This window comes from Cebus imitator, unplaced genomic scaffold, assembly GCF_001604975.1.
Source record: "Cebus imitator isolate Cc_AM_T3 unplaced genomic scaffold, Cebus_imitator-1.0 Scaffold1, whole genome shotgun sequence".
In the NCBI taxonomy this organism is placed as follows: domain Eukaryota; kingdom Metazoa; phylum Chordata; class Mammalia; order Primates; family Cebidae; genus Cebus; species Cebus imitator.
In genome coordinates this window covers 9,224,720-9,250,065 of record NW_016107316.1, presented here as the reverse complement: position 1 = coordinate 9,250,065, position 25,346 = coordinate 9,224,720, and the positions used below count along the sequence as shown (strand labels likewise).

General features: G+C 46.6%; 1 protein-coding gene across 1 annotated transcript in view; it reads right to left on the bottom strand.

Annotated features, from left to right (window-relative positions):
• The window catches only part of VSNL1 (visinin like 1), a 111,962-nt gene that overhangs the window by 6,352 nt on the left and 80,264 nt on the right, over positions 1-25,346 (bottom strand). Inside the window, exon 3 of the mRNA XM_017526144.1 lies at positions 785-1,000. Within this exon, the coding sequence (XP_017381633.1) occupies positions 785-1,000 (216 nt within the window). The remainder of the gene's footprint in view (positions 1-784; positions 1,001-25,346) is intronic.

Genomic DNA, 25,346 nt, shown 5'->3' with positions numbered 1-25,346 from the left:
CACAGAGCTTGTATTCTGTCGTATGTTCTACTCAACAAGACAATCCGGGGCAGGTACAGATGCTGGGACAAAACCCCTCTTGGTAAGGGTTAGATTGCTTTGGTGTGGGAGTGGGGTGGGCATATTTGGGAAGGGACGCGGGAAGGAAGGCCTGTCTGGGAGGTGGGATAGGATCAGAGATGGGAGTGAAGTAAGGGAGGAGCCCCAGGAGGCCAGGGGAGGGCATGCTGGGCAGAGAGAGGAAGTGGAAGGCCCCGAAGTGGGACCGGGCATTAGAGGAAAACCAAGAAGACCTTCACATTGGGAGCGCAGTACACAGGGGGTGGTGTGGCAGAGGAACCTTGGGATACTCGCAAACACATGGGCAAAGTCTGCTTGCCGTGGAATGATCAGAAGTGGGAGGGATACTACCAGGAGCTCCTGGCAGCCTCGGATGCCCGGTAGACACAGCGGGAGTGAGGCAGAGCAGAGATAAACTAAGTGCAAGAGAAACTGAGCCCATGACATTCTTTGTGCCCAGTAAGACAAGTTCATGGGAGATCTGGTGATGAGTGAATGGCTGACGACGATGCCACTGTAATGACAGTACTGGCCCCATGGCTTGGTTCCGGGACGTCCCCCGCACTGTGCTGCAGTGGGGACAGAAGCGGGAGAAGTCCAGGTGTGCTGTGCAGCCAGCAGGGCTGGAGCAGGGAGAGAAGGAGCCGCCAAGGCCTGCACCCAGGAGGCTGCCATGGGGTCTCCTTCTGTGCCCACCACCCACCAACCACACCCCGGGCCTCACCTCGATGATCTCCAGCATCTCCACTCGGGTGATCTTGCCATCACCATCCAGGTCATACATATTGAAGGCCCAGTTCAGCTTCTGCTCAAAGCTGCCCCTGGAGGTGATGGACAGGGCGCAGATGAACTCTCGGAAGTCGATGGTGCCGTCCCCATTCTTGTCGAAGGTTCGGAAGGCGTGCTGGGCAAACTTGGAGGCATCTCCATACGGGAAGAACTGCAAAGAAGAACACAAGCAGTCAGGTGTCAGGAGGGGATGGAACTGCGGTGATGAGGTAGGTTCCTAATGACAGCACCACGGGCGCTCCTGGGCGCTGCTGGAGCCTCACCTGTTGGAGAGCGGTTTGGCCTGACTACAGGGGCAAGGGCAGGCCTCAGGGGAGGCTTTCTCACAGCGTGTGCTCATGCACAGGCATCTCATTGTTTCCTGGGGGTGAGGCTGGTGACATGTGGCTTTTGGTTGATGGGGCTTGGAGTCAGTCAACAAACACCAATGGACGCTAGTGTGGCAGCATCTCTGCTCACTCGCCGAAGGACCAGAACCGAGGCAGACGGCAGCTTCTCTCCCTACACAGGGCTACTACATGAACTTCCACGTTCCTCTAGATATGAGAATCTGGCTTCATAGCTGCCCAGCAGGGCCAGAGGGAGGATGCCCAGACCTGGCTTCTCCTGCCACCAGCCCTCGTCCAGGGCCCACACTTATCCTCTCCCTGGGTGAGTTTCCAGTTTCCAGCTTCTTTTTGCAGGGACTTTTCTTTTGCAGAACAGACATTTAAAACCCATTAAAAATAGAACATGACTGGGCTTATTTTCGAGAGACATAAAGAGGCTTCTTCACAGAGCCAACTGTCACCAGGGGTGTGTGGGAGGCAGAGAATGGACACAAGGAGGAAAAGGAAGCAGGGACCACAAGGAGGGAAGACCATGGGGAATCGGTAGGCAGTGGCCTCAGTCCCCTTGGACACAGGCCTAGGCCAGTCACAAACAGCAGGTAGTTGTGATAATTAACAGGGAAGAACTGCAAAGCCCCAAATAAAACCAGAAACAAACCATGCACTATTTTAGAGCAGAGAAGTTATGTCTGTGTTTCTGGATGAATAAATCTGGGTTCTGGGTTCTGCAGAAAAGCACTACAAGTTCTGCAGAAGGTTACTGAGGATGCTCATTGATATTCCGATTCTTTCATAAGTTTTGCCACTTGCTACGTGGACCAGGTGAGCAGCCTTCATACAGATGGCCTCTATGCCCACTCTGGGCTATGTGCCTCGAGGAGCCCTCGGTCCATCTTTCTCACTGTGCATCCTGCCCTGGGTCCTGCAGAGCCCTGCTGCCCACTCCTCCCTAGAAGCACATTGGAAGGTAGAAAATTTCTCTCCAGACAAAACAGATGCTTTGACACAGAAGGATTTGATACGTGGGGACCGGGGAACAGCCAAGTATTCCAGGGGGAGGAAAGTACCCATTACTTATATTTCACTAGAACACATTACTAGACACAACAATCTGTTCAAAAGACTATTACTATATAACAAATCACCCCAAAAGTTAGTGGCCTAAAATGGCAACAATCATTTTATTATCTCACAAAATAAACATTTGAGACCCATGTCTGTTTTCATCAAGCATATCTTTCCCTGGCTACAAAGGACAATGTTCTCTTATGTTCCCTCATTCCCTAAACACATCTTTCATTTCTGCTATCCTTCATTTTTCATTATTCATCAAAATTCACTGAGTTCTTTTTCAGGTCAGGCATCGTCTTGGGTGCTGTGGATTCGGAGAGTAATACTTCCAGGTCTCTGTGTTCAGAGACTGCACAGCCAACGGGAGGACTTTACTCAAAATTGACATTGGTCATGTTCCTTGATAAGAACTAGAATAGAGGGCAAAGTATTCCTAAAGATCAGAAAATGAGCTGCTGGTTTCAATGAGGGGAGCTGTGGAGGGAAGAGTGTTCCTTCTCCTCTGACCAGCTCAGCGTGATCCTGGCTCCTCACCCCCAATGCTACTTAGGTGCTTGGTACCCGCGGACAGGGTGCCAGGTGCTGAATTTTGGACTAAGCAATGTTGAACATGAAAACTTCTATGTAGGCAAGTTTACAACTCCTGTGCCTTATGCATGAGTGGTCCTGGTCCCTTTCTAGGGGGTGCTGTTTGCTGATGTGCTCATCTGCTTCATGATTAGGGGCCTGAGTGCAGCTGGCACCTGTGAACGTGACTCGGAGTGGAGCAGAGCAAGCCCCTGGACAGGTGCCCAAGTCCCCAGAGTGCTGTTTACCAGCATTTCTGTATGCAGTTGGCGTGAGACCAGTGGCCATGAAATCTTCATTCATGTAGGTTTCTGGGAGTGTAATGCTTTCACTGCCTTAATTCTCACAGCCTACTTTTAGGTTAAGGGATATTTCACAGTTTTATCTAAAAAATTGGGCACCTTAGGTCAGTGTATTAAAAATTAACAAGCCTAAAAAATGTTGAGAGAAAAATCAATTGTAAATTTTGAGCAACGAAAGTTACATGTGCCTTGCAGAAGGTCTATATACTGACTTTCATAGCCAGCATATTTGCTTTAGAACTGAGAGTGTGCTCAAGTGCTCTGAAATGTCTGGAGGGATTATTTCCTTTAGAAAATGTATCCTATCATGTTCTGAGTGCTTTGAGTTTTTCTAATTAAGAAAATGCTCCTTATTTTGACAAAATAATTCAACTCTAGATGGATCATCACGGAAAAATGAAGCCACATTTCCTTCAGTCTCTAGGAAGAAGTCAGAGTCTGGAACATGGCTTTACTTCTCTCAGAGGACAATAGGGCCTGAAACGCACAGTGATTTTTTTTTTTTGCATACTCTTTCTCAATTTTTTTAACTCACTGTATTTTGCTTCAACTTTTGTATTAAATTTTGACATGGAAGTAATTTTTGATGGCAGTAATAACCTATAAATATTCTAATATAAAGAACTTTGAGGTTGAAAAATTATAAACATACATACACACACACTCATATGTATATGTATATATATATGTGTGTGTGCGTATTAGTGTTCTCTCACTTAATTTTCACAACAAAATCTGACAGTGTACGTTCCATTTTGTAGATGAGGAAGTAGAAGCCTTGAAAGTTCGAAGGCATTTGCCTAAGATTCCTGGCTGTCTGCAGCAGAGGCTGGATTTGAATGCAAATCTGTCTGACCATTTCTGCCACACCTTGATATTTGTGTTAATCAAGGGTTAGCCGAAGAAATAAACTTAATTCTACATTTGATGAAGCAGCCAAATTTGTTCCATTATGTAATTCTTAGCATCCATTGCCTCTGAAGCTTGAAATTCTCAACTCTGAGTATTACTGCCACCTTCTGGCCAAACATATGTACTGTATGAAAATTACTAAGATGCTACTAAGTTATTTTCTGACTTATTCTTTAACTCAACATTTATTGAGCAGCTGCTGTGTGTCAAGGACAGTGTTAGGTGCTGGCAATAAAATAGAAGAAAGACGTAGAGCACTAAGGGAAGTGGGGGAAAATAGGCATTAACAAACCCACCATATAAAGAAGTATACAATTATACTGTGATAAATTACAAGTGTATGGACCTGCGAACAAAAGTAATGAAGATGATATTGTTAGTTTGAAGCTTTAAAATATTAGTGTGCAGTCCTTTCCCCCCACCCTAATATACAGGCTGCTGACAAGTCATTGTTCTTCATCATAGCCTAGAGTTTCAGAGTCTGAGACTTCCTGGGATTACACAGACCTTGACTGCTCCCGGGTGTACTCTATACCCTGGCCGTGAACCGACCAACCTGTGGAAGAAAACTCCAGGAAACACTTGAGTCTTTTCTCTCCCCAGGCAGATAGCAAGAGTCTTTGCATGGGTTAGCCAGCTTCCTCCTGACCAGGGCAGGAGCTTTTCCTGCAGACAGTGGGCCAGAGTCTGCATTTCTTTCTTTTCAGTAATCTCTCTAGTTGTGAATAACAAAAGGTTTGTTTCCTCTAATAGGTGGTGCATGAGAACCAGACAACGTTGTCTCTGTGGCTCCAGGGCCCTACCCAGCGTGGGCACAGAAAGGCTTGGGATGATCTACAAACACTGTGCCTCTGTCCCATGACACAACGTTTCCTCTGCACCCCCTATCCCAACCCTCCCCAGCTCCATTACTGCCTGGATAGCTCATCCCTCCAGAGAAAATATTGCAACATTTCCCACGAGTCTCTCCCCTCCAAAGATCCCTGGTGCACTGCCTCAATGTGATGGAGGCTGCAGCTCCCCAAGAAGTTCCTCAGCCCAACCCTTGGGTGGGGTTGGGGTGGGCACAAGCAAGGCCTTGGCCAGGGCTCACCTCCCCTCCCCCACTCAACAGCTGATGTGCTGTGTCAGGAGGGGTGGCAGCAAGGCCACTTTGGAGGATGCTCTCTCCAGGGCTCTGCCCAAGGCCCAGCTCCTGGCTAACGCTGGGCAGCCCTCAGGCCTCAGAATAGATTTCTGCTCATTGGTTTGCCGGAAATAGAGCTCATGATAGGAATTAGGCCTTCGAAAAACCGGAAGCGTATTCTTGGACTGCTCGCTGCTCTTGGAGGGGTCTGCCATCCAATCCCTCCTAAGACATAGTTGCTTTTAAAACGCCCTCACTTGGGTCAATTGTGTTTCTTTCATTCTGAAATTTCAAAAGCCTATTTTGCCTGGCCTATGAACACACAAATACCATCACCCTGAAATACAGTTGCTCCACCTCCAAGGTCATCTCCCCTGACCCTGCCGGAATGAGCCAGTGGCTTCTAGCCTGTTCTGGATGACCTGGTCTTGTACCCACCTCTTCAGGCCCTGCTACTGAGACAGTGTTATTATTTCATGAGTGTCTCACGTGGAACAAGGCCTTAAGCAGGTCCTTGTCACAGGCCACCCTAGCTGATTCTTTCAGCAAGTGTAGGACTTGGAAGAGGGTCTTTATTCTAGGTCACACCGCTAAAGGGTGCCGGGGGAGTGCCGTCTGAGTCAAAGTTCTGGCTATTCCCAGCACCAACTGCGGTATCCCTTTCCTCCCACACCCGCACTGCGGACAGTCCCTCAGCCTCTCTGTTTTGGGGTCCTGACCTCCCTTGGCTACGCTGCACCTCAGAGGCTCCCTAAGGGGCCCCTCACGCACTGTCAGGCTGCTCTTTGCTTTAGGTCTTCTGGGTTTGTTTACCTCCTGCGGGAGCCACCGAAGGCAGGAGCTGTTCAGATGAGCTCACCCTAACTCCTTGCACTGGGTGCCCAGGCTCTCACGTGAGATGGTCAGGCCTCTCCAGCAGACCTCCTGCCGATGGGGTCTCAGTGCATGTGTCCTGAGATGCTGGCCATATGCCTTCGAGAGGTCGCTCGATATTTGGTTTTGGCTTTCAGCTCTTCACATCCATGAGGCCTCCCCCAGGAATAGGACCCCATTGTCATGGTACATTCATTGCTTCCTAACTTCCCTACACTCCCTCAGGCCCATCCATTGTCACCGCAGCTCCAGGGGAAACCTTGCACACCCATGTTTGGTCAAGTCTCCTTCCCATACCCGTCAATAGCATCTAATTGTTCTCAGAAGAAGGAACAACTGTTTCCAAGCCTCAGACACCTTTCTGGGTCTGGTACCTGCCTCCGTGTCCAGCCTCTGGTTCCCCGGCTCCCTCGTCAGGGGCACATTTCACTCCCTGGGGCCCCACTGGCTCTTTCTCTTCTGTCACAGTCATGGACCTTTGCTGTGCTGCTGCTGTCTGAATGTTTTTCTGCCTTTGGCCCAGGGAACCCCTGTTCATTCTTTAGACCTTGATTTGGTCTTGGTCAGGCCCCTATTACACATGTGCATGTCACTGGGTCCGCTCCTAGGGAATATTTGTTACAATCGTGAAGAAATGTTCACAGGATTGCAGATTTGTGCCCTTTTTCCCTAGTAGACTGTAAGCTAAATGGGGGCTGGAAATGACCTGGTTTTACCATTGTTGTAGTCTCCGCTGCCTGGTATACAGGGCCAGGCACACAGTAGGGGCTCAGTAAACGTCTGTCAAATGAACAAATGACTCAGCCAGCAGATCGTTCTGAGACCTTGAGAGACAGTATCAAATCTACCCACTGGCCAGTAGAAAGGTTGAAATGTGCTCTGAAAGCTGCCTGAAGTCAGCTGCACTGCAGAAGGCTCACCACTTGGCCTCCAAGACTGTTCGCATTACTACTTAAGCAGATGACTCATGAGGGATGAATCAGCCCAGAGCAGCACTTGTGCTTGGTCACGTGGTTGGGAAGAGGAGAGACATTTTCCCTTAATTAGAAATGGTGAGTCCAAAAACTATTTCCTGCCAAAGTGTTCATTCAACAGATACTCACAGAAACCCAATTGGTGCTGGGCTCCATGCTGAGCTCTGTGCCGGCAGGAAGGACAACAAGGAGAGGCAACCACGAATAAGCAGAAGGCCTGGTCCCTGCCCTCAAGTGGATGTGACAAGCCACATGTAGATGCAGCCCGACACACGAGCGACTAATACATGTAGGCTCTCCAGAAGGAGGTCAAGGACACCCTCACCCACCCCACCCCACCCCAAAGGGGTCACACAGATCCTAAGGTTGCTTCTCAGAGCTGCCCCATCCCTTGCCCTCTGGGTAACAACTTCCATTTTCAATCGTCACTGCTTCTTCAACGTTACAGTCTTTATTACAAGGCAGCCATTATTAGCTTGTGATTCTTGCACAATTACATTGATTTGAGAATAAAATTACTCTGAAACTAAATTTCTAGAGACAGGGCTTTTACCTCCTGGGGCTAGATAGGCAATTTTCACTTATGTCCTAGACAACTTCTCTCTGTTTGCACAGCCTGCCCCAGAAAGGTCATGAACTCCCAGAGAAGTTCTTTTGCTTTTTTATAAAAAATAAGAATCAGGCAGTAGAAATTCAAGCTCCTTACCTTCTAGACCTCCTTCACTATAGAATGCTCACTGTGGGAAAAGTCAGAATCATCTCTGTGTTAAGGATGGGGCTATATTTTGTTCTTCATTGTGTCTTTACTGCTCTCAGATTAGATTCTGGTATGCTGTAGGTGCTTTATAAATGCTATTGCATTGGGATGGGTAAAGGAAGCAATTTATTTTAGAGGAAAATATGCTGGTTGAGTGACAGAGTGTCCGGGTGTGACTAAGGACAATTCATCTTGTCTCTTGGGACTTTCATTTCCCTGGATATAAAATGAGGGATAAATCAGATAAGCTTCAACATTTCATTTAACTATAATGTTTCATGTAGTTTTTCTGATTCTGGAAGTAAAATTTTTAAAAAAGAAGGGATGTTACTTTCATGATTTTAGATTTGTCATTGATCAAAGCACCTACCACTCCCTTTGTCTCTAATGCCATCATTATAGGATCAAACTTTGAAGGGTGAATCTCTCTCTTCTCTTTCTCATATTTATATCTCTATCCCTATGTCTACGTCTATATAACTATGTCTATATCATATCTCTTTCTCTATTTCCATCTCTATGTTTATAAGTTAAGTCTAAGTGTCTATCTCTGTCTCTCTCTATCCCTATTTCTCTCTTTATCTTCATTGGAAATGTCATAGACCTTGAGGGGTATTTACTGATCACTCAGATTTTAAAATCAAATGAACTGTCTTTTTATTTCTGTCCAGTACACCATTTGCCCTACAAATCGGGTCAATGTCATTTTGATTTTGGGCAGGGGGCTATTCTAGTACTTCTCTTCCTGATCAGTATTGAGCCAGCAACCTGTTACTCTTTGTCATCAAACTGGAAGGTCATTAACAAATTACACTTTGGAAATTGTGGTGAGTTTCCACTTAAAGCCAGTCTGCCAGATTAGAAAGATTGTTTTCACTAATTTTAAAAGGCAGTGATTTTTGAAACTAGGCAAGTGGTGAGGATCTATGAAGGTGCTTGGTGGCAGCTTGGTTGCTGTGGGGAAAGCTAGAATGAGACCACTCACCTCGTACTGTCTTCACTTGCTTCACTGAAGTGGGTAGAACAGCAGATTTCACAACAGGTTCTAAAACTTGTTTTATTTCCCTGCCTCCTCCAGAATGAAGTGGTCTATCCAAGATCGATTCTCATTTCACCCTGCACCCGATTCATTTCACAGTGTCATGGTGACAATGATGGGAACACTGAGCCTGGCTGCATCTCAGTTAGAACCCTTCTGGAATGCCATTGGTCACCAGGACTAGAATCGTGGGGAGAGAACTATTATAGCACAGCTGGTGGCAGCAATGGCAGCCATAGCCAGGCCTGCTCTATCTGCAGAAGTGGAACACATTTGACACAAAATTATATCTAGATAGGAGGAAAAAGTTCTAGTGTTCTACAGCACTGGAGGGTGACTATGGTTAACAGGAATTTACTGTATATTTCAAATAGCTAAAAGAGAGGATTTTGAATGTTCCCAACACAAAGATAAATGTTTGAGGTAGTGAATATGCTAATTACCTGATTTGATCATTACATATTATTTAAGGTATCAAAATATCCATATCCCACAAATACGTACAATTATTATGTATCAATAAAAAAAGAAAATCAAATAAAGAGAACACATGTGTCAGAAATGAACATGTTCAGGGGCATTCCTAAGAAGGTGTGGCTTCTGTTTTCTGGAGGAGAGGACACTTCCCACCAACTCTAACATGTTCTCCCAAATGTATTCCCATCCTGATTACTGCAATATCCTTAACTTCTCCCCAATTATATAAGCCCCACATGGTCCCATCTCTGCCACCAGAGGAATAGGATAAGATCTGGTTGCAGACCAAAAAATGAACAAAGGAAAGACATCATGTAGAGAAGTAAGGGTGCTATGCTGTGGTGGAGAGTGTAAGCTTTGGGGTTGGATGGGTCTGAGATTGAATAGCTCTGCGGTTCACTACCACGTGGGACCTGGTCTCGGGCAAAGGGTTTTTAATCTTTTCAAAGCCTTAGTTTCTTTTTTTTCCTTTCTTTCTTTTGAGACAGAGTTTCTCACTCTGTTGCCCAGGCTGGAATGCAATGGCATGATCTTGGCTTACTGCAGCCTGTTCTACCTCCCAGGTTCAAGTGATTTTCTTGCCTCCACCTCCCAAGTAGCTGGCATTATAGGTGTGAGCCACCACACTCAACTAATTTTTGTATTTTTAATAGAGACAGGGTTTCACCATGTTGGCCAGGCCGGTCTCGAACTCCTTACCTCAAGTGATCCTCCTGCCTTGGCCTCCCAAAGTGCTGGGATTACAGGTGTGAGTCACCACACCCAGGCTTAGTTTCTTCACATAAAATAATGGGATGTGGTAGAGGAGAATTGGCTGCTGGGTTGGGCCCTTTGGGAATTAATGGGGAGGACACTGGAATAGAGTTAGAATGCCTAGGGTTGGGTTCCAGTTCTTCCACTATTGAAGAGTAGGGTGCCTAGAGGCACTGGGCTTCCTTCTGTGGATGACCCTGGTAGCGATGCTGTGAGGATGAGGAGGATGTGTGTAAGGACTCCCAAACAGTGCTGGGCTCATAGTAGGTACTAAGCCAATGAAAGATGCTATTATTATTGTTATTATTATTTTAGTTTCAGCAAGGCTGTGTTCCGTGTACATGCCAATAATATGAAAACTAGCAAACATTTAAGGAGTACATAGATTCTTTAAAGGAAATGATCAGAAGAGGAAATGATGTTCTTTCATTGTTTTATAGAAAACAGTCTATTGAGTGATCAGTCAATCATCATCCACTATATGCACCGTTATGTTGCAGATACTGGGCAAGGTGCTCAGAGAGATGCGGAAAGGCAGAAACTGAGGCCAAGATCTGCGTGTGGTTAGGGAGGGAGACAGAGGCACACCCCAAGTTAATGAGCGGCGCAAGCCCAGCCAAGGCCACAACCAGTGAGAGGAAGGTGGGCTTCACCTTGCAGGATGTGTAGGGTATATCCAGGTCTACCTGTATCTTCCTTTTATTACCTTCAAGCCCAAACAGAACCTTGGTCATCCAGAGTCCAAATTTGCTCAAAACCAGTATTTCCATCGAGGCAACGCATTTTGCAACATGAGACCTAAATTATGAGGAGTTAAGGGCCTCCCTCTCTCCTGCAGGGCAGCTGGGGCAATAGATCCCTTCACCCCTACCAGCCCCTTAGCAAAACAATAGAAAGTTGCGGGAAAACCCCCAGCTCTCTATTTCAAATCTTTTAAGTATCCAGAGGCCTGATTCCAGGAGGAAGTCTTATTCTTAGCAACTTAAAATCTAGGGCCTGCCAAGGAAAGATGAGGACTTATTTGGGAGTTGCCACAAGATGCAACAAGAGTCAGAACTCATGGACACAAAGAGAAGGAACATAAAATCCACACAAAAGGGTGGCCGTGCCAGGGCATCCGAGATCTCACACTTCCTTATCCTCACTGCAGAGCATTCGAGGGAGAGCTGAGGGTGTCTTCAAAATACTTCCCTGGGAAGGGGCCCTCGTAGGCTGCTTTCTTCTCCTAAAACCCAACTCCTTGATTCTTCCTTTCCCTAAGGAGTAACTGCAGCAAATGTGATCTGATTCTTGCCTCAGTGGTCAAGAAGGACCAACTTAGAGACTAGATCTCAGGGCAGAAGGGTAATCTCTGGAGAGTTTGCCAGTAGGGCTCATAGCTAGGTTCCTCTCATCCTACTGAGGATAAAGGGCAGGTGCTCACACCTTGGTCGGCAGCTTGGACTCCAGTGCCAGGTCTGCAGCTTGCTCTACTTTCTAATCACGTACTGTAGGGCGTGGGAAGGAGGAGGAGGCTGAGTGTGCGTGAGTCCAGGTTCCGACCATGCCACTTACTGGCTGTGAGATTCTGGGAGAGGGATTCAACCATCTGGGCCTGTTTCTTCTTGTGTGCAATGAGGGAGTTGGCTCCCTCTGAGTCCTAGGAGTTCTACCAGTTCCTGTGGTTCTAAATCTGCAAAGTCTTCAACATTACACTTGAAAAAAGACACTGGTTTAATTACACTTTGTAACACTTATTATGTGTCAGGCACTATGTAAGCACATTACCCATATTGAATCATGTAATCCACCAACAATCTTATGAGGTAGGTCCCACTGATGTCCCTATTATGTGGATAAGCACACAGAGGCATAGGGATATTATGTAACCTGCCCAAGGTCACATACCTAGTTAGTGGCAGAATTTGAACTCAGGCCGTTTTGCCTTGGGGCTGTATAGATTCTACATACCTGTCATCTACCTAATATGGGAACACAGACCCCCAATAGGGCAACATCTCAATTCTACTGCCACTGTCACATCTGCATGCATTCTAGTGACAGAGGCAGCAAAGAAACTGAGCACGTGGTGTCAGCAGCTCTTCCAAAACTCCCAGAGGCCAAGTCGATTAGTCTTGACTTAACCACTCAGCCTTATCCAGGACAGTGGGGGAGTCACGTGAGACCACATCTGGGAAAGCACTGCTGTGTCAACCTCAATGACTCAACAAAGGTCATTCTGTCTACGGTTGGAGTATTTGCCAGGAGCCCAGTTCTCTGCAAGGCACTGCAGTGGGCACAGTATAAACCAGACACGCTGCCCTGCTCTCACTGGTGTGGGCTGGAGCAGATCTCCTGGGGATCTCATGAAAATGCAAATTCTGCTTCTCCAGGTTTGGGATGAGGCTAGGGTCTGCATATCTCACAGAAGCTGCTGATGGGTCCTCAGAAAGCAAGAGTGTAGCCTCCAGGCACTTGGGATTTGGAGGAGGAAGCCCAGGCAGGTTGGAGAAGTCAGGGGAGGCATCATGGGGTGGGGTCAGGGGCCGGATGGTAGCTGGGAATGAGCGGGCACTTGCGCAGTTTTGGGGTGTCAGGGGCAGCATACAGGAGGTGCTGTGGGAAACAGAAATAAAGCCCAGCCTGGGCAGATACCCAGGAGTCAGCCGAGCCTGCCTAAGGGGGAGCAAGGGCCTGGCTGGTGCTGAGAAGGCTCAGCAGGCGGCAGCCCTGGAGCTGCCTCCTCACCCCCTCCTGGTTTATGCATTCAATGTTGCTGCAGCCCTGACTCTGCTGAGGAAGCTCTTCTTGCACATTTCCATATTTATCTCTCTGAGTCTGCAGGGAAAGCAGAGAGCAGTCTTCACGCAGGCTCCCTGGGCTCCCCTGGGCCAGGTTCATGAATAAAGATGCCTCCCCCAGGAAAGTTCTCCCAGCCTTCCCTGAGGGATGGGGAGGGAAGGGGGAAGAGCTGGACAAGAGAGGCTGGAGAGGAACAGGCCAGCCAGCTCTTGGGTGTGAAGGCAGCAAGGACCAGATCGTGACGGGGGTAGCCTACGGATGGCACCTGGAGTACGGGAATCGTTTCTCCTCTCAATTCCTCAGTTTCTCTTCCTGTAAATCAGGAGATTGAACAAAACAGCTTAAAGGTACTCATTCCAGGTCTGGCTTTCTGTGATTCTGCCACCAAGAGAGGCCAGTGTTTTATGACCGCAAAAGCACTCTCCAAACACAAAGCCTACTGTGAATTTACAGTAGGCTTACCTTTGAGAGCAGCCCTGTCCAATAAAAAGATATTGTGAGCCACAAATACTAGCCACATAAGGAATCTGAAATTTTCTAATAGCCATATTACAAAGGTAAAACAATAAATTTTAATAATAGATTCTGTTCAACCCATTATATTCAAAATGCATCAAATTTACATCATTTCAACAGATAATCACTAGCTATCAGTGAGATATTTGACTTTTTGGACTAAGTCTTTGAAGCAGGTGCACGTGTCATTACTCACAGCACATCTCAATTCCTGCTAGCCACATTCTAAGTGCTCAAAAGCCACATCCAGCCCACGGCTACCATGCCGAACCCTGCAGCTCTCAGCAGTGCAGACAGTGCAAAAGGGTCTGTAAAGGCTGTTGCCATAAGAGATCTTTGGGAATACGTGTGCATCATAGAGTGAGCATCCACTGATCAGGGAAGCAGGGGCTTGCATGTTAACCTGGAAAACCGTGAGCCTCTGAGCACAGGCTGCAGCCTCTTCCTGTCCTTGGACTCCCCAGCCTTCTAGGCCAGTGAATGTGGCCAGACGTTCTGCTTGCATGGAGCTTGGTGGAATCCATGTTTTCACTCCAAATCTAGGCATCAATTGCCTTTGTATCTTGATGGCATCTTTCATTTTCCCAAGACCCTGGCTTACTATTTCCCCATCTCAGGTACCATATGCCAGGGAGTGCTATGGTAATTGCGCTGGCTTCATATCATAATTCTAAAAAGTTACTCTGGGGAGGCACTCTTCCATGAAATCTTGACACCTGCCCCCAACCCCATGCCAGATAAATTAGTATTTTTTTCCCTTTCAAAGGCAATAGGAGAGGCAGTTTCGCTTGAGGAATGAGTGAGGGCTACAAGCCGCAGTGACCATATCAAACTCTGGCCCCATTTCTGAAGCGTGGCCTTGAGAAGGGCACCTTGTTTGTAAGCCTCAGTTTCCATGGGTGGGAAAAGATCAATCTCACGGGTAACTGGCACTTTGTATAGTGCCCGGCACACAGAAGACACTTTTAAAAACGTAGCGTACTTTGCTTCCTTCTGTCCTCAGCATTGTGGATGTCTGTTTTGGAGTTGATATTACAAAAAGTCCTTTTAGCTGTTTAAATCTAATTCTCACAACAGTCCTACGAGGTGGGGCTCATAGATGAGAAAACTGTGGCACAGAATGGTGAAGTAACTTGTTCAAGGTCACAAAGTAAAAGGCAGAGCTAAAGTGTGAATCTAGAAAATCCAACTACAGAATCTTGGTGCTAATGTTTTCTGCCCCAATGCTACACAAGAGGCAGAACTCCTAGGAGAAGGGGCTCTGAGCTTAAACTCCAAAAGCAAGAACCAAAAGCCAGGATGGAAGATTTTAGGGTGGCCACGATGATGATCTGAACCCAGAGCTTGCTGAGGCAAATCCCATCAGCAGAGATTTAGGAATTCTTACATTTTGCCTTCTACCCATCATCAGCTATCCCTGCAGCTTCCCCACCGCCCACGGCTTGCTGTCGGGATTCTATTTTCTGGAGCACCGTTCCCAGCAGGCCTCTGAGATTCCTGGCACAGGCCCAGAGCCCTGACTGCTCCATCTCCAAGTATTCTTCTAGGAGCCACACCCCAAGCCCTCTGGTGGACCCTTCCCCTCCTGTGGCACCTGCGGTGCAGCAGCCAGGGAGCTATTTAAATCCCAGTTTGGCCCAACAGTTTGTTGCTAAGCAGCTGGTGCACGCTGAGATGTGTGGAAGGAAAACCTCACGGTGACAAAAACAAACCCTCATGTGCCCTGAGCCAAGTGTGTATGGATGTATGTGTACATGTGGGTATGTGTGTTCAAAGGAGCTGGGGGTCACGATGCCAGTCAGAGCCTGACCATGTCAGAACCAAAAAGAAGTCACTCCCTGCAGCGGGACCCATGGAGTGGGGAGGCTCCGCTGGGGCTTGAGGGGTTCCAGGAGGACGTAGAAGCAGCACCAGAGCACGAAGTGAGTGGGATGGAGCTAGCTGTGTGACTGTGGGAACGAGCTAACCATTTTCTCTTCTTTGGCGGTTTTGATATCAGCAAAACAGAAACAAATACACAGAAACACCTGTTTTCCTCCTCACCCTACTACTACCTGAGAGGATCATTCTTATTCTGCTGACCTCAGAGAAGAGATGAGGGTGTCGGGGTGGATAAGGGCCATAGCTAAGCTTTGCCTCAGCCTCGTTTGTACAATTAACACATCAAAGGGCATCACCTGCACCTTGGGAAATATCGTACATTGCCTTTTTATTTATTGCTTCTTCCCTGGACACATGTTGAGAAGATCCCTAAATACAAAGGCTGTGGTGGGGAGAGACAGAAGTTCCTACTGCCTTCTTTCCTGGCCAACTGCAAAACAAACTTTGCCTCAAGTCTTGCCAGGACCTCTTCCCTAATTTGCAGGGCTCAGTGCAAAAGGAAAATGTAAGGCCTCCTGTTCAAAATTTATTAAGAATCAAGATGGCAGCAGGAGAGCAGTAAGCAATGTGTGGGGTCCTTCTGAGCACAGGGCCCTGGGCACCTGCCAGCCCCGAGTCTCGCCGGCACACTGCTGTTAGAATGAGTGAGCACGTCTGCCAACCTCTCTACTCCTTAACCTCTCTACTGTACGTTCTTTGATGCCCTCCACTGCCTTCTCCCCCACACACTAGGATGAAACCTACTCTGCTTAGTCCAGTCCCGCAAGGCCCTTCTGGACTTCGGTCCTGCAAACCTTTCCAGCTTCATATCTCCACCACCCTCCCCTCCTCAGACACTCCAAGCTGGTGCCGATGCAAAGGAAATCATTCCAGAGTGCTCGTTCAGGCTTTGCCCACACTTTTCTCTTGTCCCTTCACTCCTCGCTAGTTCCTATTCGTCCTTTATCACTCAGCTCAAGGGGCACTTCCCTGAGCTGTCTTCTCAGCCTGCTCTTTCCTTTCCACCCCATACCCCATCTCTCTCCTGCCTAAGCTGAGTTAAGAGCTTCCCCTCTGAGCAATGACAACACCCTGTATTGATGCACAGGGTCACCTGCTTCACGTCTTGTCAAGAGCTGTTTTATGCCTGCCCCCAACTCTGCTCTGACGTCCTCCAGGGAAGGGTCATGCCTGACTCATGTCTGTATTCTTAGTGCCTGGAACACAGCGGATATTCATAAGTGTTTCCTGACTAATGCAATAGGTGAAGGTGGCCTCAGCTAGATCCATCACATTCAGTTCTTACTTTTTAATTTTTTTCTCTTTTGGAGACAGAGTCTTGCTCTGTCACTCATACTGGAGTCCAGTGGTGCAATCTCGGCTTGCTACAACCTCTGCCTTCCAGGTTCAAGCAATCCTTGTGCCTCAGCCCCCAGAGTAGCTGGGATTACAGCTGTACACCACCACGCCTGGCTAATTTTTGTATTTTTAGTAGAGATGGGGTGATATGGTTTGGCTGTGTCTCCACTCAGATCTCATCTTGAATTGTAGCTCCCATAATTCTCACATGTTGTGGGAGGGACCTAGTGGGAGGATCTTTCCCATGCTGTTCTTGTGATAGTGAATAAGTCTCATGAGAGCTGATGGTTTTATAAAGGGGAGTTCCCCTGCACGAGTTCTCTTGCCTGCTGCCATGTAAGATGTGACTTGGCTCCTTATTTGCCTTTAGCCACGACTGTGCGACGTCCTTGGCCATGTGGAACTGTGAGTCAATTAAACCTCTTTCCTTTATAAGTTGCCCAGCATCAGGTATGTCTTTATTAGCAGCATGAGAACAGACCAAGAAACAGGGTTTCACCGTGTTGGCCAGACTGGTCTCGAATGCCTGGCCTCAAGTGCTTGCCTTGGCTTCCCATAGTGCTGGAATTACAGGCATGAGTCACTGCACCCAACACTTTTCTTACTTTTAATACCAAATCATCGAAGAAATATTTTTAAAGCTGATTATTGCATTTCATAATTCTTCTCCAAAGGGTGATTTATTAAGTGTATAACTGGAGGAGATTTGCTGTGTCTATTTTTTAAGCCACTTTAATGAAAATAGCAATTCTTTTTTCTTACTCTTAAGATAATACACATTTCTGAAGAAAAATTGAAAACACAAATTAGGGAATAATTAGCCAAAAACCTCCCACTTAGAATTATTACTAAGAGTGACCATTGTTCTAGGAATTCATTCATTGATTCAATGTGTATTTCTTGAACACTGACAAGTTTCCTACAATGGGGACACAGCAGTGAATCATACAAAAATACCTTACCTGGCCAGGCATGGTGGCTCATGCCTGTAATCCCAGCAGTTTGGAAGGCTGAGGCAGCAGATCAGTTGAGGTCAGGAGTTCGAGACCAGCCTGGCCAACATGGTGAAAACCTGTCTCTACTAAAAATATAAAAATTAGCCAGGCTTGGTGTTATGTGCCTGTAGTCCCTGCTACTCAGGAGGCTGAGGAAGGAGATGGACCCGGGATGCGGAGGTTGTAGTGAGCTGAGATCATGCCACTGCACTCCAGCCTGGTGTCATTTTGAAATTCCACCCCCACACTGAGATTCAGAATATTTCCCTATGTTTTCTTATAAAACTTTTCTCTCTCTCTCTCTCTCTCATTTACCTTTGAATATTCATATTTAATTTGTAAATATAATGGCTAGACAACTATTATAAAATTTAATGAAAAGTCTATTTTTTCCTTTCTGATTTAAAATGCCATTTTGCCACATATATGCAGGTGTTTTATATGTTTGAACTAGTTATTCTTTTTCTTTGGTTGTCAATTTATTCCTCTATTAATGGCATAGTCTCTTAATTATTGCAAGCTTATAAAATATTTTAATATGTGGAAGTTATCCTTTTCTCTCTTCTTTTGATTATTATTGAAAGTACATTCTTCCAGAGGAACTTTAAAATAATTAGATCAAGTGGCAAAGCAATGAAACAAAGCAAACTGCGATGAGATTTTGATTGAGATTGCTTTGAGCTGCAACATTCATTAGCGAGAGCTGGCATCTTTGCAGCACTGAGTCTTCCTATCCAAAAACAAGGAACATCCATTTGCTTTTTTATGTCTCCCAACTGATGGGGCTTCTGCAGTGTGAACTGCCATCTCCCTTTCTCATAGAGCTACAAGCCCTGCAGCTTTGGAGTAAGGGCATTGAGCCTGAGGAAATGACAAGAGGGCACTCTCGGCTAAAATCGCAGTGATAGTGGCAGGAGGCAGCCAAATACCTAGGGAGATGGGGTGGGCCCCTGGTGAAACCCCACCTCCAAGCCAAAGACAGTTGAAAGCCTGAAAGCCAAGCTGCAAGTCAAAAACACGGACCAGATTGAGAACCTGTTTTCTCTGTTTGGCTTGCTTTCCTCAGACTGACCGCCACCCTTCACCTATTTTATGTTTACCTATCATTTCCTAATTGGTTTTCTACACTACCGTGCCCACCTTTGAGTGCTGTCTTCACTTTAACCTTTTTTGCATACTCACAAACCAATCAGCACACACTCCCCATTCCAAGTCCATAAATAGCCCTGGAACTGGTCACCGAGAGAGAAACCACCTGACTGTGGGGGCGCCCCACAGTGTCCTCTCTTGGCTGAGAGCTGTTTCATTGCTCAGTAAAATTCTTCTCTGCCTATCCTTACCCTTCTAATTGTCAGTGTAACCTTATTCTTCTTGGATGAGGGACAAGAGCTCAGGAATTGCCAAACACAGATACAATCTATAACACATGCAGGCTGAGTGGATGGGGCACCTCAGCAGGCCTGGGGCCAAGCAAGGCCAGGGCATGGTAGGGGTTGTCACTGGCCATGGAGGTCCCTGGTTGACAAAGTAGCTGAGAAAAATCCTGCATCACCAGTGGCAGTTGGAAACCATTGCCAAGTAAGTCAAGTCCACTGGACTCAGAAAGGGCTTACACAGAGACGGGATTTAGAACAATCCTGCCCCAGGAACAAATCTATCTTTCTCTGGAGAAATTGCTATAGCTTAGATATCAATAGAGGTGGCAGGAAAGACCTTTCAATTAATAAAGTGAAGGACTGCTGATATGGGGGTACCTCCGAGGGTAGTTGCTTTATAGAAGATTTTCATTGCATTTTCTCACCAGCCCTGCAAGGTGACTAGTGTTGTCCTATGGAACACGGAAGGGGCATATGGTTTGGTGACCTGCTCAAGGTCTTAGAGCTAATGCTCTGGGATTAGATCTTAGATGTGTCTGCCTTTGAGCCCTTCAACTACACAACCCTGAGCATTAAAGGACCTCATAACAGCCCTGAAAACTCTGTCTGGGTATGGATGGAGATAGCTCCACAGCTCCAGGCTGTGTGCCCAGAAGGGCCAGGTAGGACAGACACCCAAGAAAGATGCAGAGACAGGTGATTTAGCTGTCGCTGGGCTTCTGAATCTTTGCCTGGCTCTAAGCCTTGTGTTGAAGGCAGGCATTCTCTTTGTCCCACTAGAGCGAGGAGTTTTGAAGCACAGAGAGACCTAAGGCTCCGTAGCTATGTGGGAGGCAGGAATCAAAGCAGGTGGGGCAGAGGAGAGGATGAGATCACCCAGAGAAAAGCTGTGCTCTTACAGCACCTGAATGCAGAGAACAGAGCTTCTTTGGAGCCCTGGCTCCCTAAAGATCCCAGCAGGGGCTACAGACCAGGCAGAGCTCAGGCCAGGACCCAGCCTCCCAGTGTCTTCTGGGCTGACCCTTTTAAACTCAAAGGCTTAGATATACAGAGTAAGACCTCCCTTATACCTCAGATGTGGGCAGCCTGCCTAAAGTGCTGTGGGACTTTGAATTCTCTAGCACCATTTAGAGGAAGGTATTCTAACAACTTGGAAACCACATCTGAATGCTTAGATTATGGCAGTCCTCACAAATCTTTCTTCCTGGTTCAAAATAACTCACCCACAACTCTGGACTTAAACCACAATCCAGTGCCCTAACAAGGCTTTAAAAAAAAATCACAACATCACTCTTCTCTGTTTCCTGCCCCTCTGTACCTAATGGAAACAGCGTAGACTTTTTTGCTGGGCGTTCAAGGACCTTCCAAATGAGGTCTTAAGCTTTTATCATGCACTCCCGCCTCCCTACACTATACATCAGACAGACAAAATTATTTGTTTTCATTCAGATTCTTCACACTCCCATACCTCCAATGCTAGGCCAATTTAACAACTGTTAGATATCCAATATGTGCCAGACCCAGTTGAATCCAGAAAGAGCCAAGATGGACTGCTGTCATAACTCACACTCTATTACGCCTTTGCTCCTTTGGGCTACAATCTCCAGCCTGGATTTGAGCTTCTTAACCTTTTATTTATACTTCCGTTAAGAAACTTACACTACTGTGTCATTTTTTTCTGGCCATGTGTCTGTGTCTACCTTGCTAGATTTGAAACGGCCTTTGCAAAAATCATAACTGAGAAAATTATAACAGCGAAAGATATCAGACCTAACCGACCCCATCTTGCTTCTAACCTCTAAACTGTCCTTGTTCATTCCCGGGCATAGGCCAAACTAATTTTAGGAAGGAATTTAGCGTATAGTTTATATAATAGCCCCTCCCAAAAGACTAAACTATTCTTGTAAAATAAATGGCAGGCCACCGACCACCAAGTCAAGATGAGAGGGGCTGGAATTCGAAATATTATCAGCCATTATTTTGGAGGTCATAAATTTGCAACCTCCTTAATCACTCTTGAAGGTAACATCACTATTGTGAACCTAAGGTTGGCCTTTTGAGATGTCTTTGCAGGTTTTTGCATTTCTAACAACTGGATGGCCCCACCTGGACCTGCCAACAAGTTCCGTGGCCCCCAATCCAGGAACTGACTCAGCAGAAGAAAACTGCTTCAAATCCCTATGACTTCATCCCTGAGCTAATCAATCAGCACTCCCAATTCACCAGCCCCCTGCCCACGAAACTATCCTTAAACACTCTGATCCCCGCGTTTTCAGGGAGACTAATTTGAGTAATAATAAAACTCCAGTCTCCTGCACAGCTGCCTCTGTATGTGTTACTCTTTCACTACTGCAATTCCCCTGTCTTGATAAATTGGCTCTGTCTAGGCAGTGGGCAAGGTGAACCCCTTGGTCAGTTACAGATTGGGCAAACTACCAAGAGGAAAAAGATCTCTTTTATCTATCTTTGTGTCTCTGAAACACAGAGGGCACAAGATAGGTGCTTCACTGAAAGGATGAATAAATGAATACGTCCTAGAAGCAATGACAGATTGGTACGCATGCAAATGGGCTAGGAGTGTTTGAGGGGTGCTTGTCTTATCCCCTCCAGGGCCCTGAAGCAGCCATGTGCTGTAATGTGGTGGGAAGAGGGTATGTGGTCTCTCCTGGGCCTGGATTTACCTTTAGCCCCTAAAGCTGTTTGGATATGGTGTTGAAATGAGGGTGAAACTGCTGGGATAGTCCAGGAACAGCAGATTTTAGACGAAATAGTCCTACCTTGCTTTGATTACTGCTAAAACCCCTTCTTGGGCCAACCCCACCCAGAGTCTGTGCAGCAGACACGCTCTCTCCAGCAGGCCATGGCAAGAGTCAGGCCAAGCTGGAGTGGCGCTGGCATCTGAGAGCCACAGTTCATCACTGAATACTCCCAGTGCCTCTTCTGAGTATCCTAGCAAGGTTTCTGCCCAGAGACAGATTTTTCCTTTGCCCTAGAATTGCGGACAATGCTCCAAACTGAAAATAAAAGGCAGTGAACACTTCATTCTAACTTCAGAGAGCTGCTGGCAGTTGGGGTCAGCCATATGCTGATGGGGTCTATTGAAGGTGTGCATTTAAGAATCAATCTTGCATCCAACCACCATCTCCCAGGCCAGCTTAGAGACAATGTTCTCTTTGCTCCTCTGCAGACACAGGGGCAGGGTGGGTTGGAAGGGTTGGGGAGTTCTTCCCTGGGTGGTTCCAAAAGAGTTAATCTATGAGAATGGCAGGAAACGGGCATTTTGTGCCCTGATTGGCTGTTGTTTACGACTTTGTTTAGTGCCCCTGGGCACCGAGGCCAGATGCTCCCTACTCCTGTCACCCTTCCCCACGTGTGTTCAGTGGCCTGTGAGTTGGCTCAGACCCCACAGGGGAGAGCACATGAGTCCTCATGGGAATGTGGCCTGTGATGCACTAGCTAAGGCCAGAATTTCCAACAGTCTGCCAACGCTTAGGGGCACTGCAGAGACATAGAAGCACGGCAAGGACACACACTCTTGCAGGTGGAGCATATTGGAGTCATGGCCAGCCTCAAGGAGCCCAGAGATAGTGAGGAGATTAGAAGATGATCAGCCAAGGGGCTGGGCACGGTGGCTCATGCCTGTAATCCCAGCACTTTGTGAAGCTGAGGCGGGCGGATCACTTGAGATCAGGAGTTTGAAACCAGCCTGGCCAACATGGCGAAACCCCATTTCTACTAAAAATACAAAAAAATTAGCCAGGCATGGTGAAGCATGCCTTTAATCTCAGCTATTTCTCAGGAGGCTGAGTCAGGAGAATCATTTGAACCTGGAAGGCAGAGGTTGCGGTGAACTGAGATCGCTCACTGCAACCTCCACCTTTGGCCTGAGCAACAGAGACTCCATCTCAAAAAAAAAAAAAAAAAAAAAATATCAGCCAAGGAGATGCTGTAACTTGGCCTAGTTCTGTAAGGAACTTGCTGAAATTCTGTTTTCTCTATTTCTTCCCTGATCCAATACACGAAGGAGTGAAGGAACAGGTTAGTAGTAGAGGAAGGGGTGGGTGCCAAGAGCTGATCCTTGACACATCGTCCCGCCCCCAGCCTCCTGACTGCAGCCACAGACAAGGCAGCCTATGCTGGGGAGAGAAGGAGGGCACTGAACTCAGCTGGAGGTGGAATTTTTTTAAATGAGTAAGACTGTCTTAAATACCTGAAATGAGTCTGTTCTGATAACCAATAACAGAGAGTGACGCTAGTTTAGGGAATCTTGCCAAGATGCAGTCAAAGCAACTATTACAAAGGAGATAATAGTTCATCGCAGCACACTTGCTATACAGAAAAATGAGGAAAAAATAATTTTGCCTTTATATGTTGAGGAGTAGAGACTTCAGGAAACCTGGTTTCCAATATCAAGCCCACTCCAGCTGCTACTGGCATGGTAACCAGGGTATTTTTAATTGAGCCCTGTATTAGTCTGTTTTCACTCTGCTGATAAAGACATGCCCAAGACTGGGCAATTTCCAAAGAAAGAGGTTTAACTGGAGTTCCATGTGGCTGGGGAAGCCTCAGTCATGACAGAAGGCAAGGAGGAGGAAGTCCGTTTTATGTGGATGGCAGCCGGCAAAGACAGAATGAGGAAGACGGAAAAGTGGAAACCCCTGATAAAACCATCAGATCTCGTGAGACTTATTTACTACCACGAGAACAGTATGGGGGAGACTGCCCCCATGATTCAATTATCTCCCACCGGGTCCCCCACAACACATGGGAATTATGGGCGTATGATTCAGGATGATATTTGGTTGGGGACACAGAGCCAAACCATATCGAGCCCCAAAGCAGACATTTCACACAGGTGTTCTCATTTAATTATCTTAATTATATGTTTGAGTATTACCTGTTGCTGCTGTATCACATTATCTTAACCATTTTGGTTTAAAGCAATACATTTATTATCTTCCAGTTCTGGGAGTTGGAAGTCTGATGTGGGCCTCTCTGGGTTACCATCAAGGTGTTGGCAGAGCTATGTTCCCTCTGGCGGCTCTAGGGGAGTGGATTCCACTCCTTTTCCTTCTCTGGCTCCCAGAGGCTGCCTGCATTCCTTCACTTGTGGCCCCTTCCTCCTTCTTCAAAGGCAGTGGTGGCAGATGGAATCCTCACATGGAGTCACTCCAATCTTCTCTTCTGCCTCCCTCTTCCTCTTTAAGAACCCTTGTGATTACAGTGAGCCCATCTGGATAATACAGAATGTTCTCCCTATATTCAGGTCAACTGATTAGTAACCTTAGTTCTATCTACTTCTGTAAATGACCTTTGCCATGTAATGTAACACATTCACAAATTCTAGGGGCTAGGACATGTATACCTTGGGGTGAAGGGGGACACGTTATTCTGCCTATCACATTTGTTACTTTTCACATTTTATGCATGAGACGAAAGGCGCAGAGAGATGAGGTGATGAGTCTACAGTTACCCAGCGAGGGAGTTGCAGACCTGGAGATAATCACACACTGGCCCCAGCTGTCCACACAGGCATTGTTCCCTAGAAGCACTGGGTCTGACATTGATCAGCCAAAATCAGTCCTGGCTTTTAACACAGAAACAAGTGTAGGAGACTGTGCTCTGTGCCTTCCTTGAAGTTTTCTCGCAGAAATTGGTGTTCCTGATCTGCTCCTTTAGTCCTTGGGATAATTCACCATAACATGTTTCTTTCTTTTTTTAATTTTTTTCTTTTTTCTTTTGTTTCTTCTCTCTCTCTCTCTCTCTCTTTTTTTTTTTTTTTTTTTTTTTTTGTAACAGAGTCTTGCTCTGTTGCCTAGGCTGGAGTGCAGTGGCACGATCTTGGCTCACTTCAACCTCCACCTCCTGGGTTCAAGCAATTCTCCTGCCTCAGTCTCCCAAGAACCTGGGACTACAGGTGCGTGCCACCATGCCCGGCTAAATTTTTTTGTATTTTTAGTAGAGATGGGGTTTCACCATGTTGGCCAGGATGGTCTTGATCTCCTGACCTTGTGATCCGCCTGCCTTGGCCTCACAAAGTGCTGGGATTACAGGCATGAGTCACCATACTCAGACACCACAACGTGTTTATCAAAGAATTCCAGTTGGTCCTTGGCCTTGAATTTGGTCTGTGGCACGTTTGGACCTACACTACCTTAGGTTGTAGCTAGTTACACTATGGATCTAACAGATATTTCCCATCTTGATTACTCGTAGAAGCCATCCCCACTAGGGAATCAATTATAGCCACTTCTGTTTCTTTATTATTTAATTTAAGCTGTCAATTCTTTAATTTAGTTGGAATTTATTTGTTTGGTGTCTGGTGGAAGAAGAGGATCTGAGGATCTGAATTTATTTTCCACTCTCTCTTCCCAAAAATTTCAACCAGATATCCCAGCAGTCTTTAGTCTATGATAGCATTTGATCATAT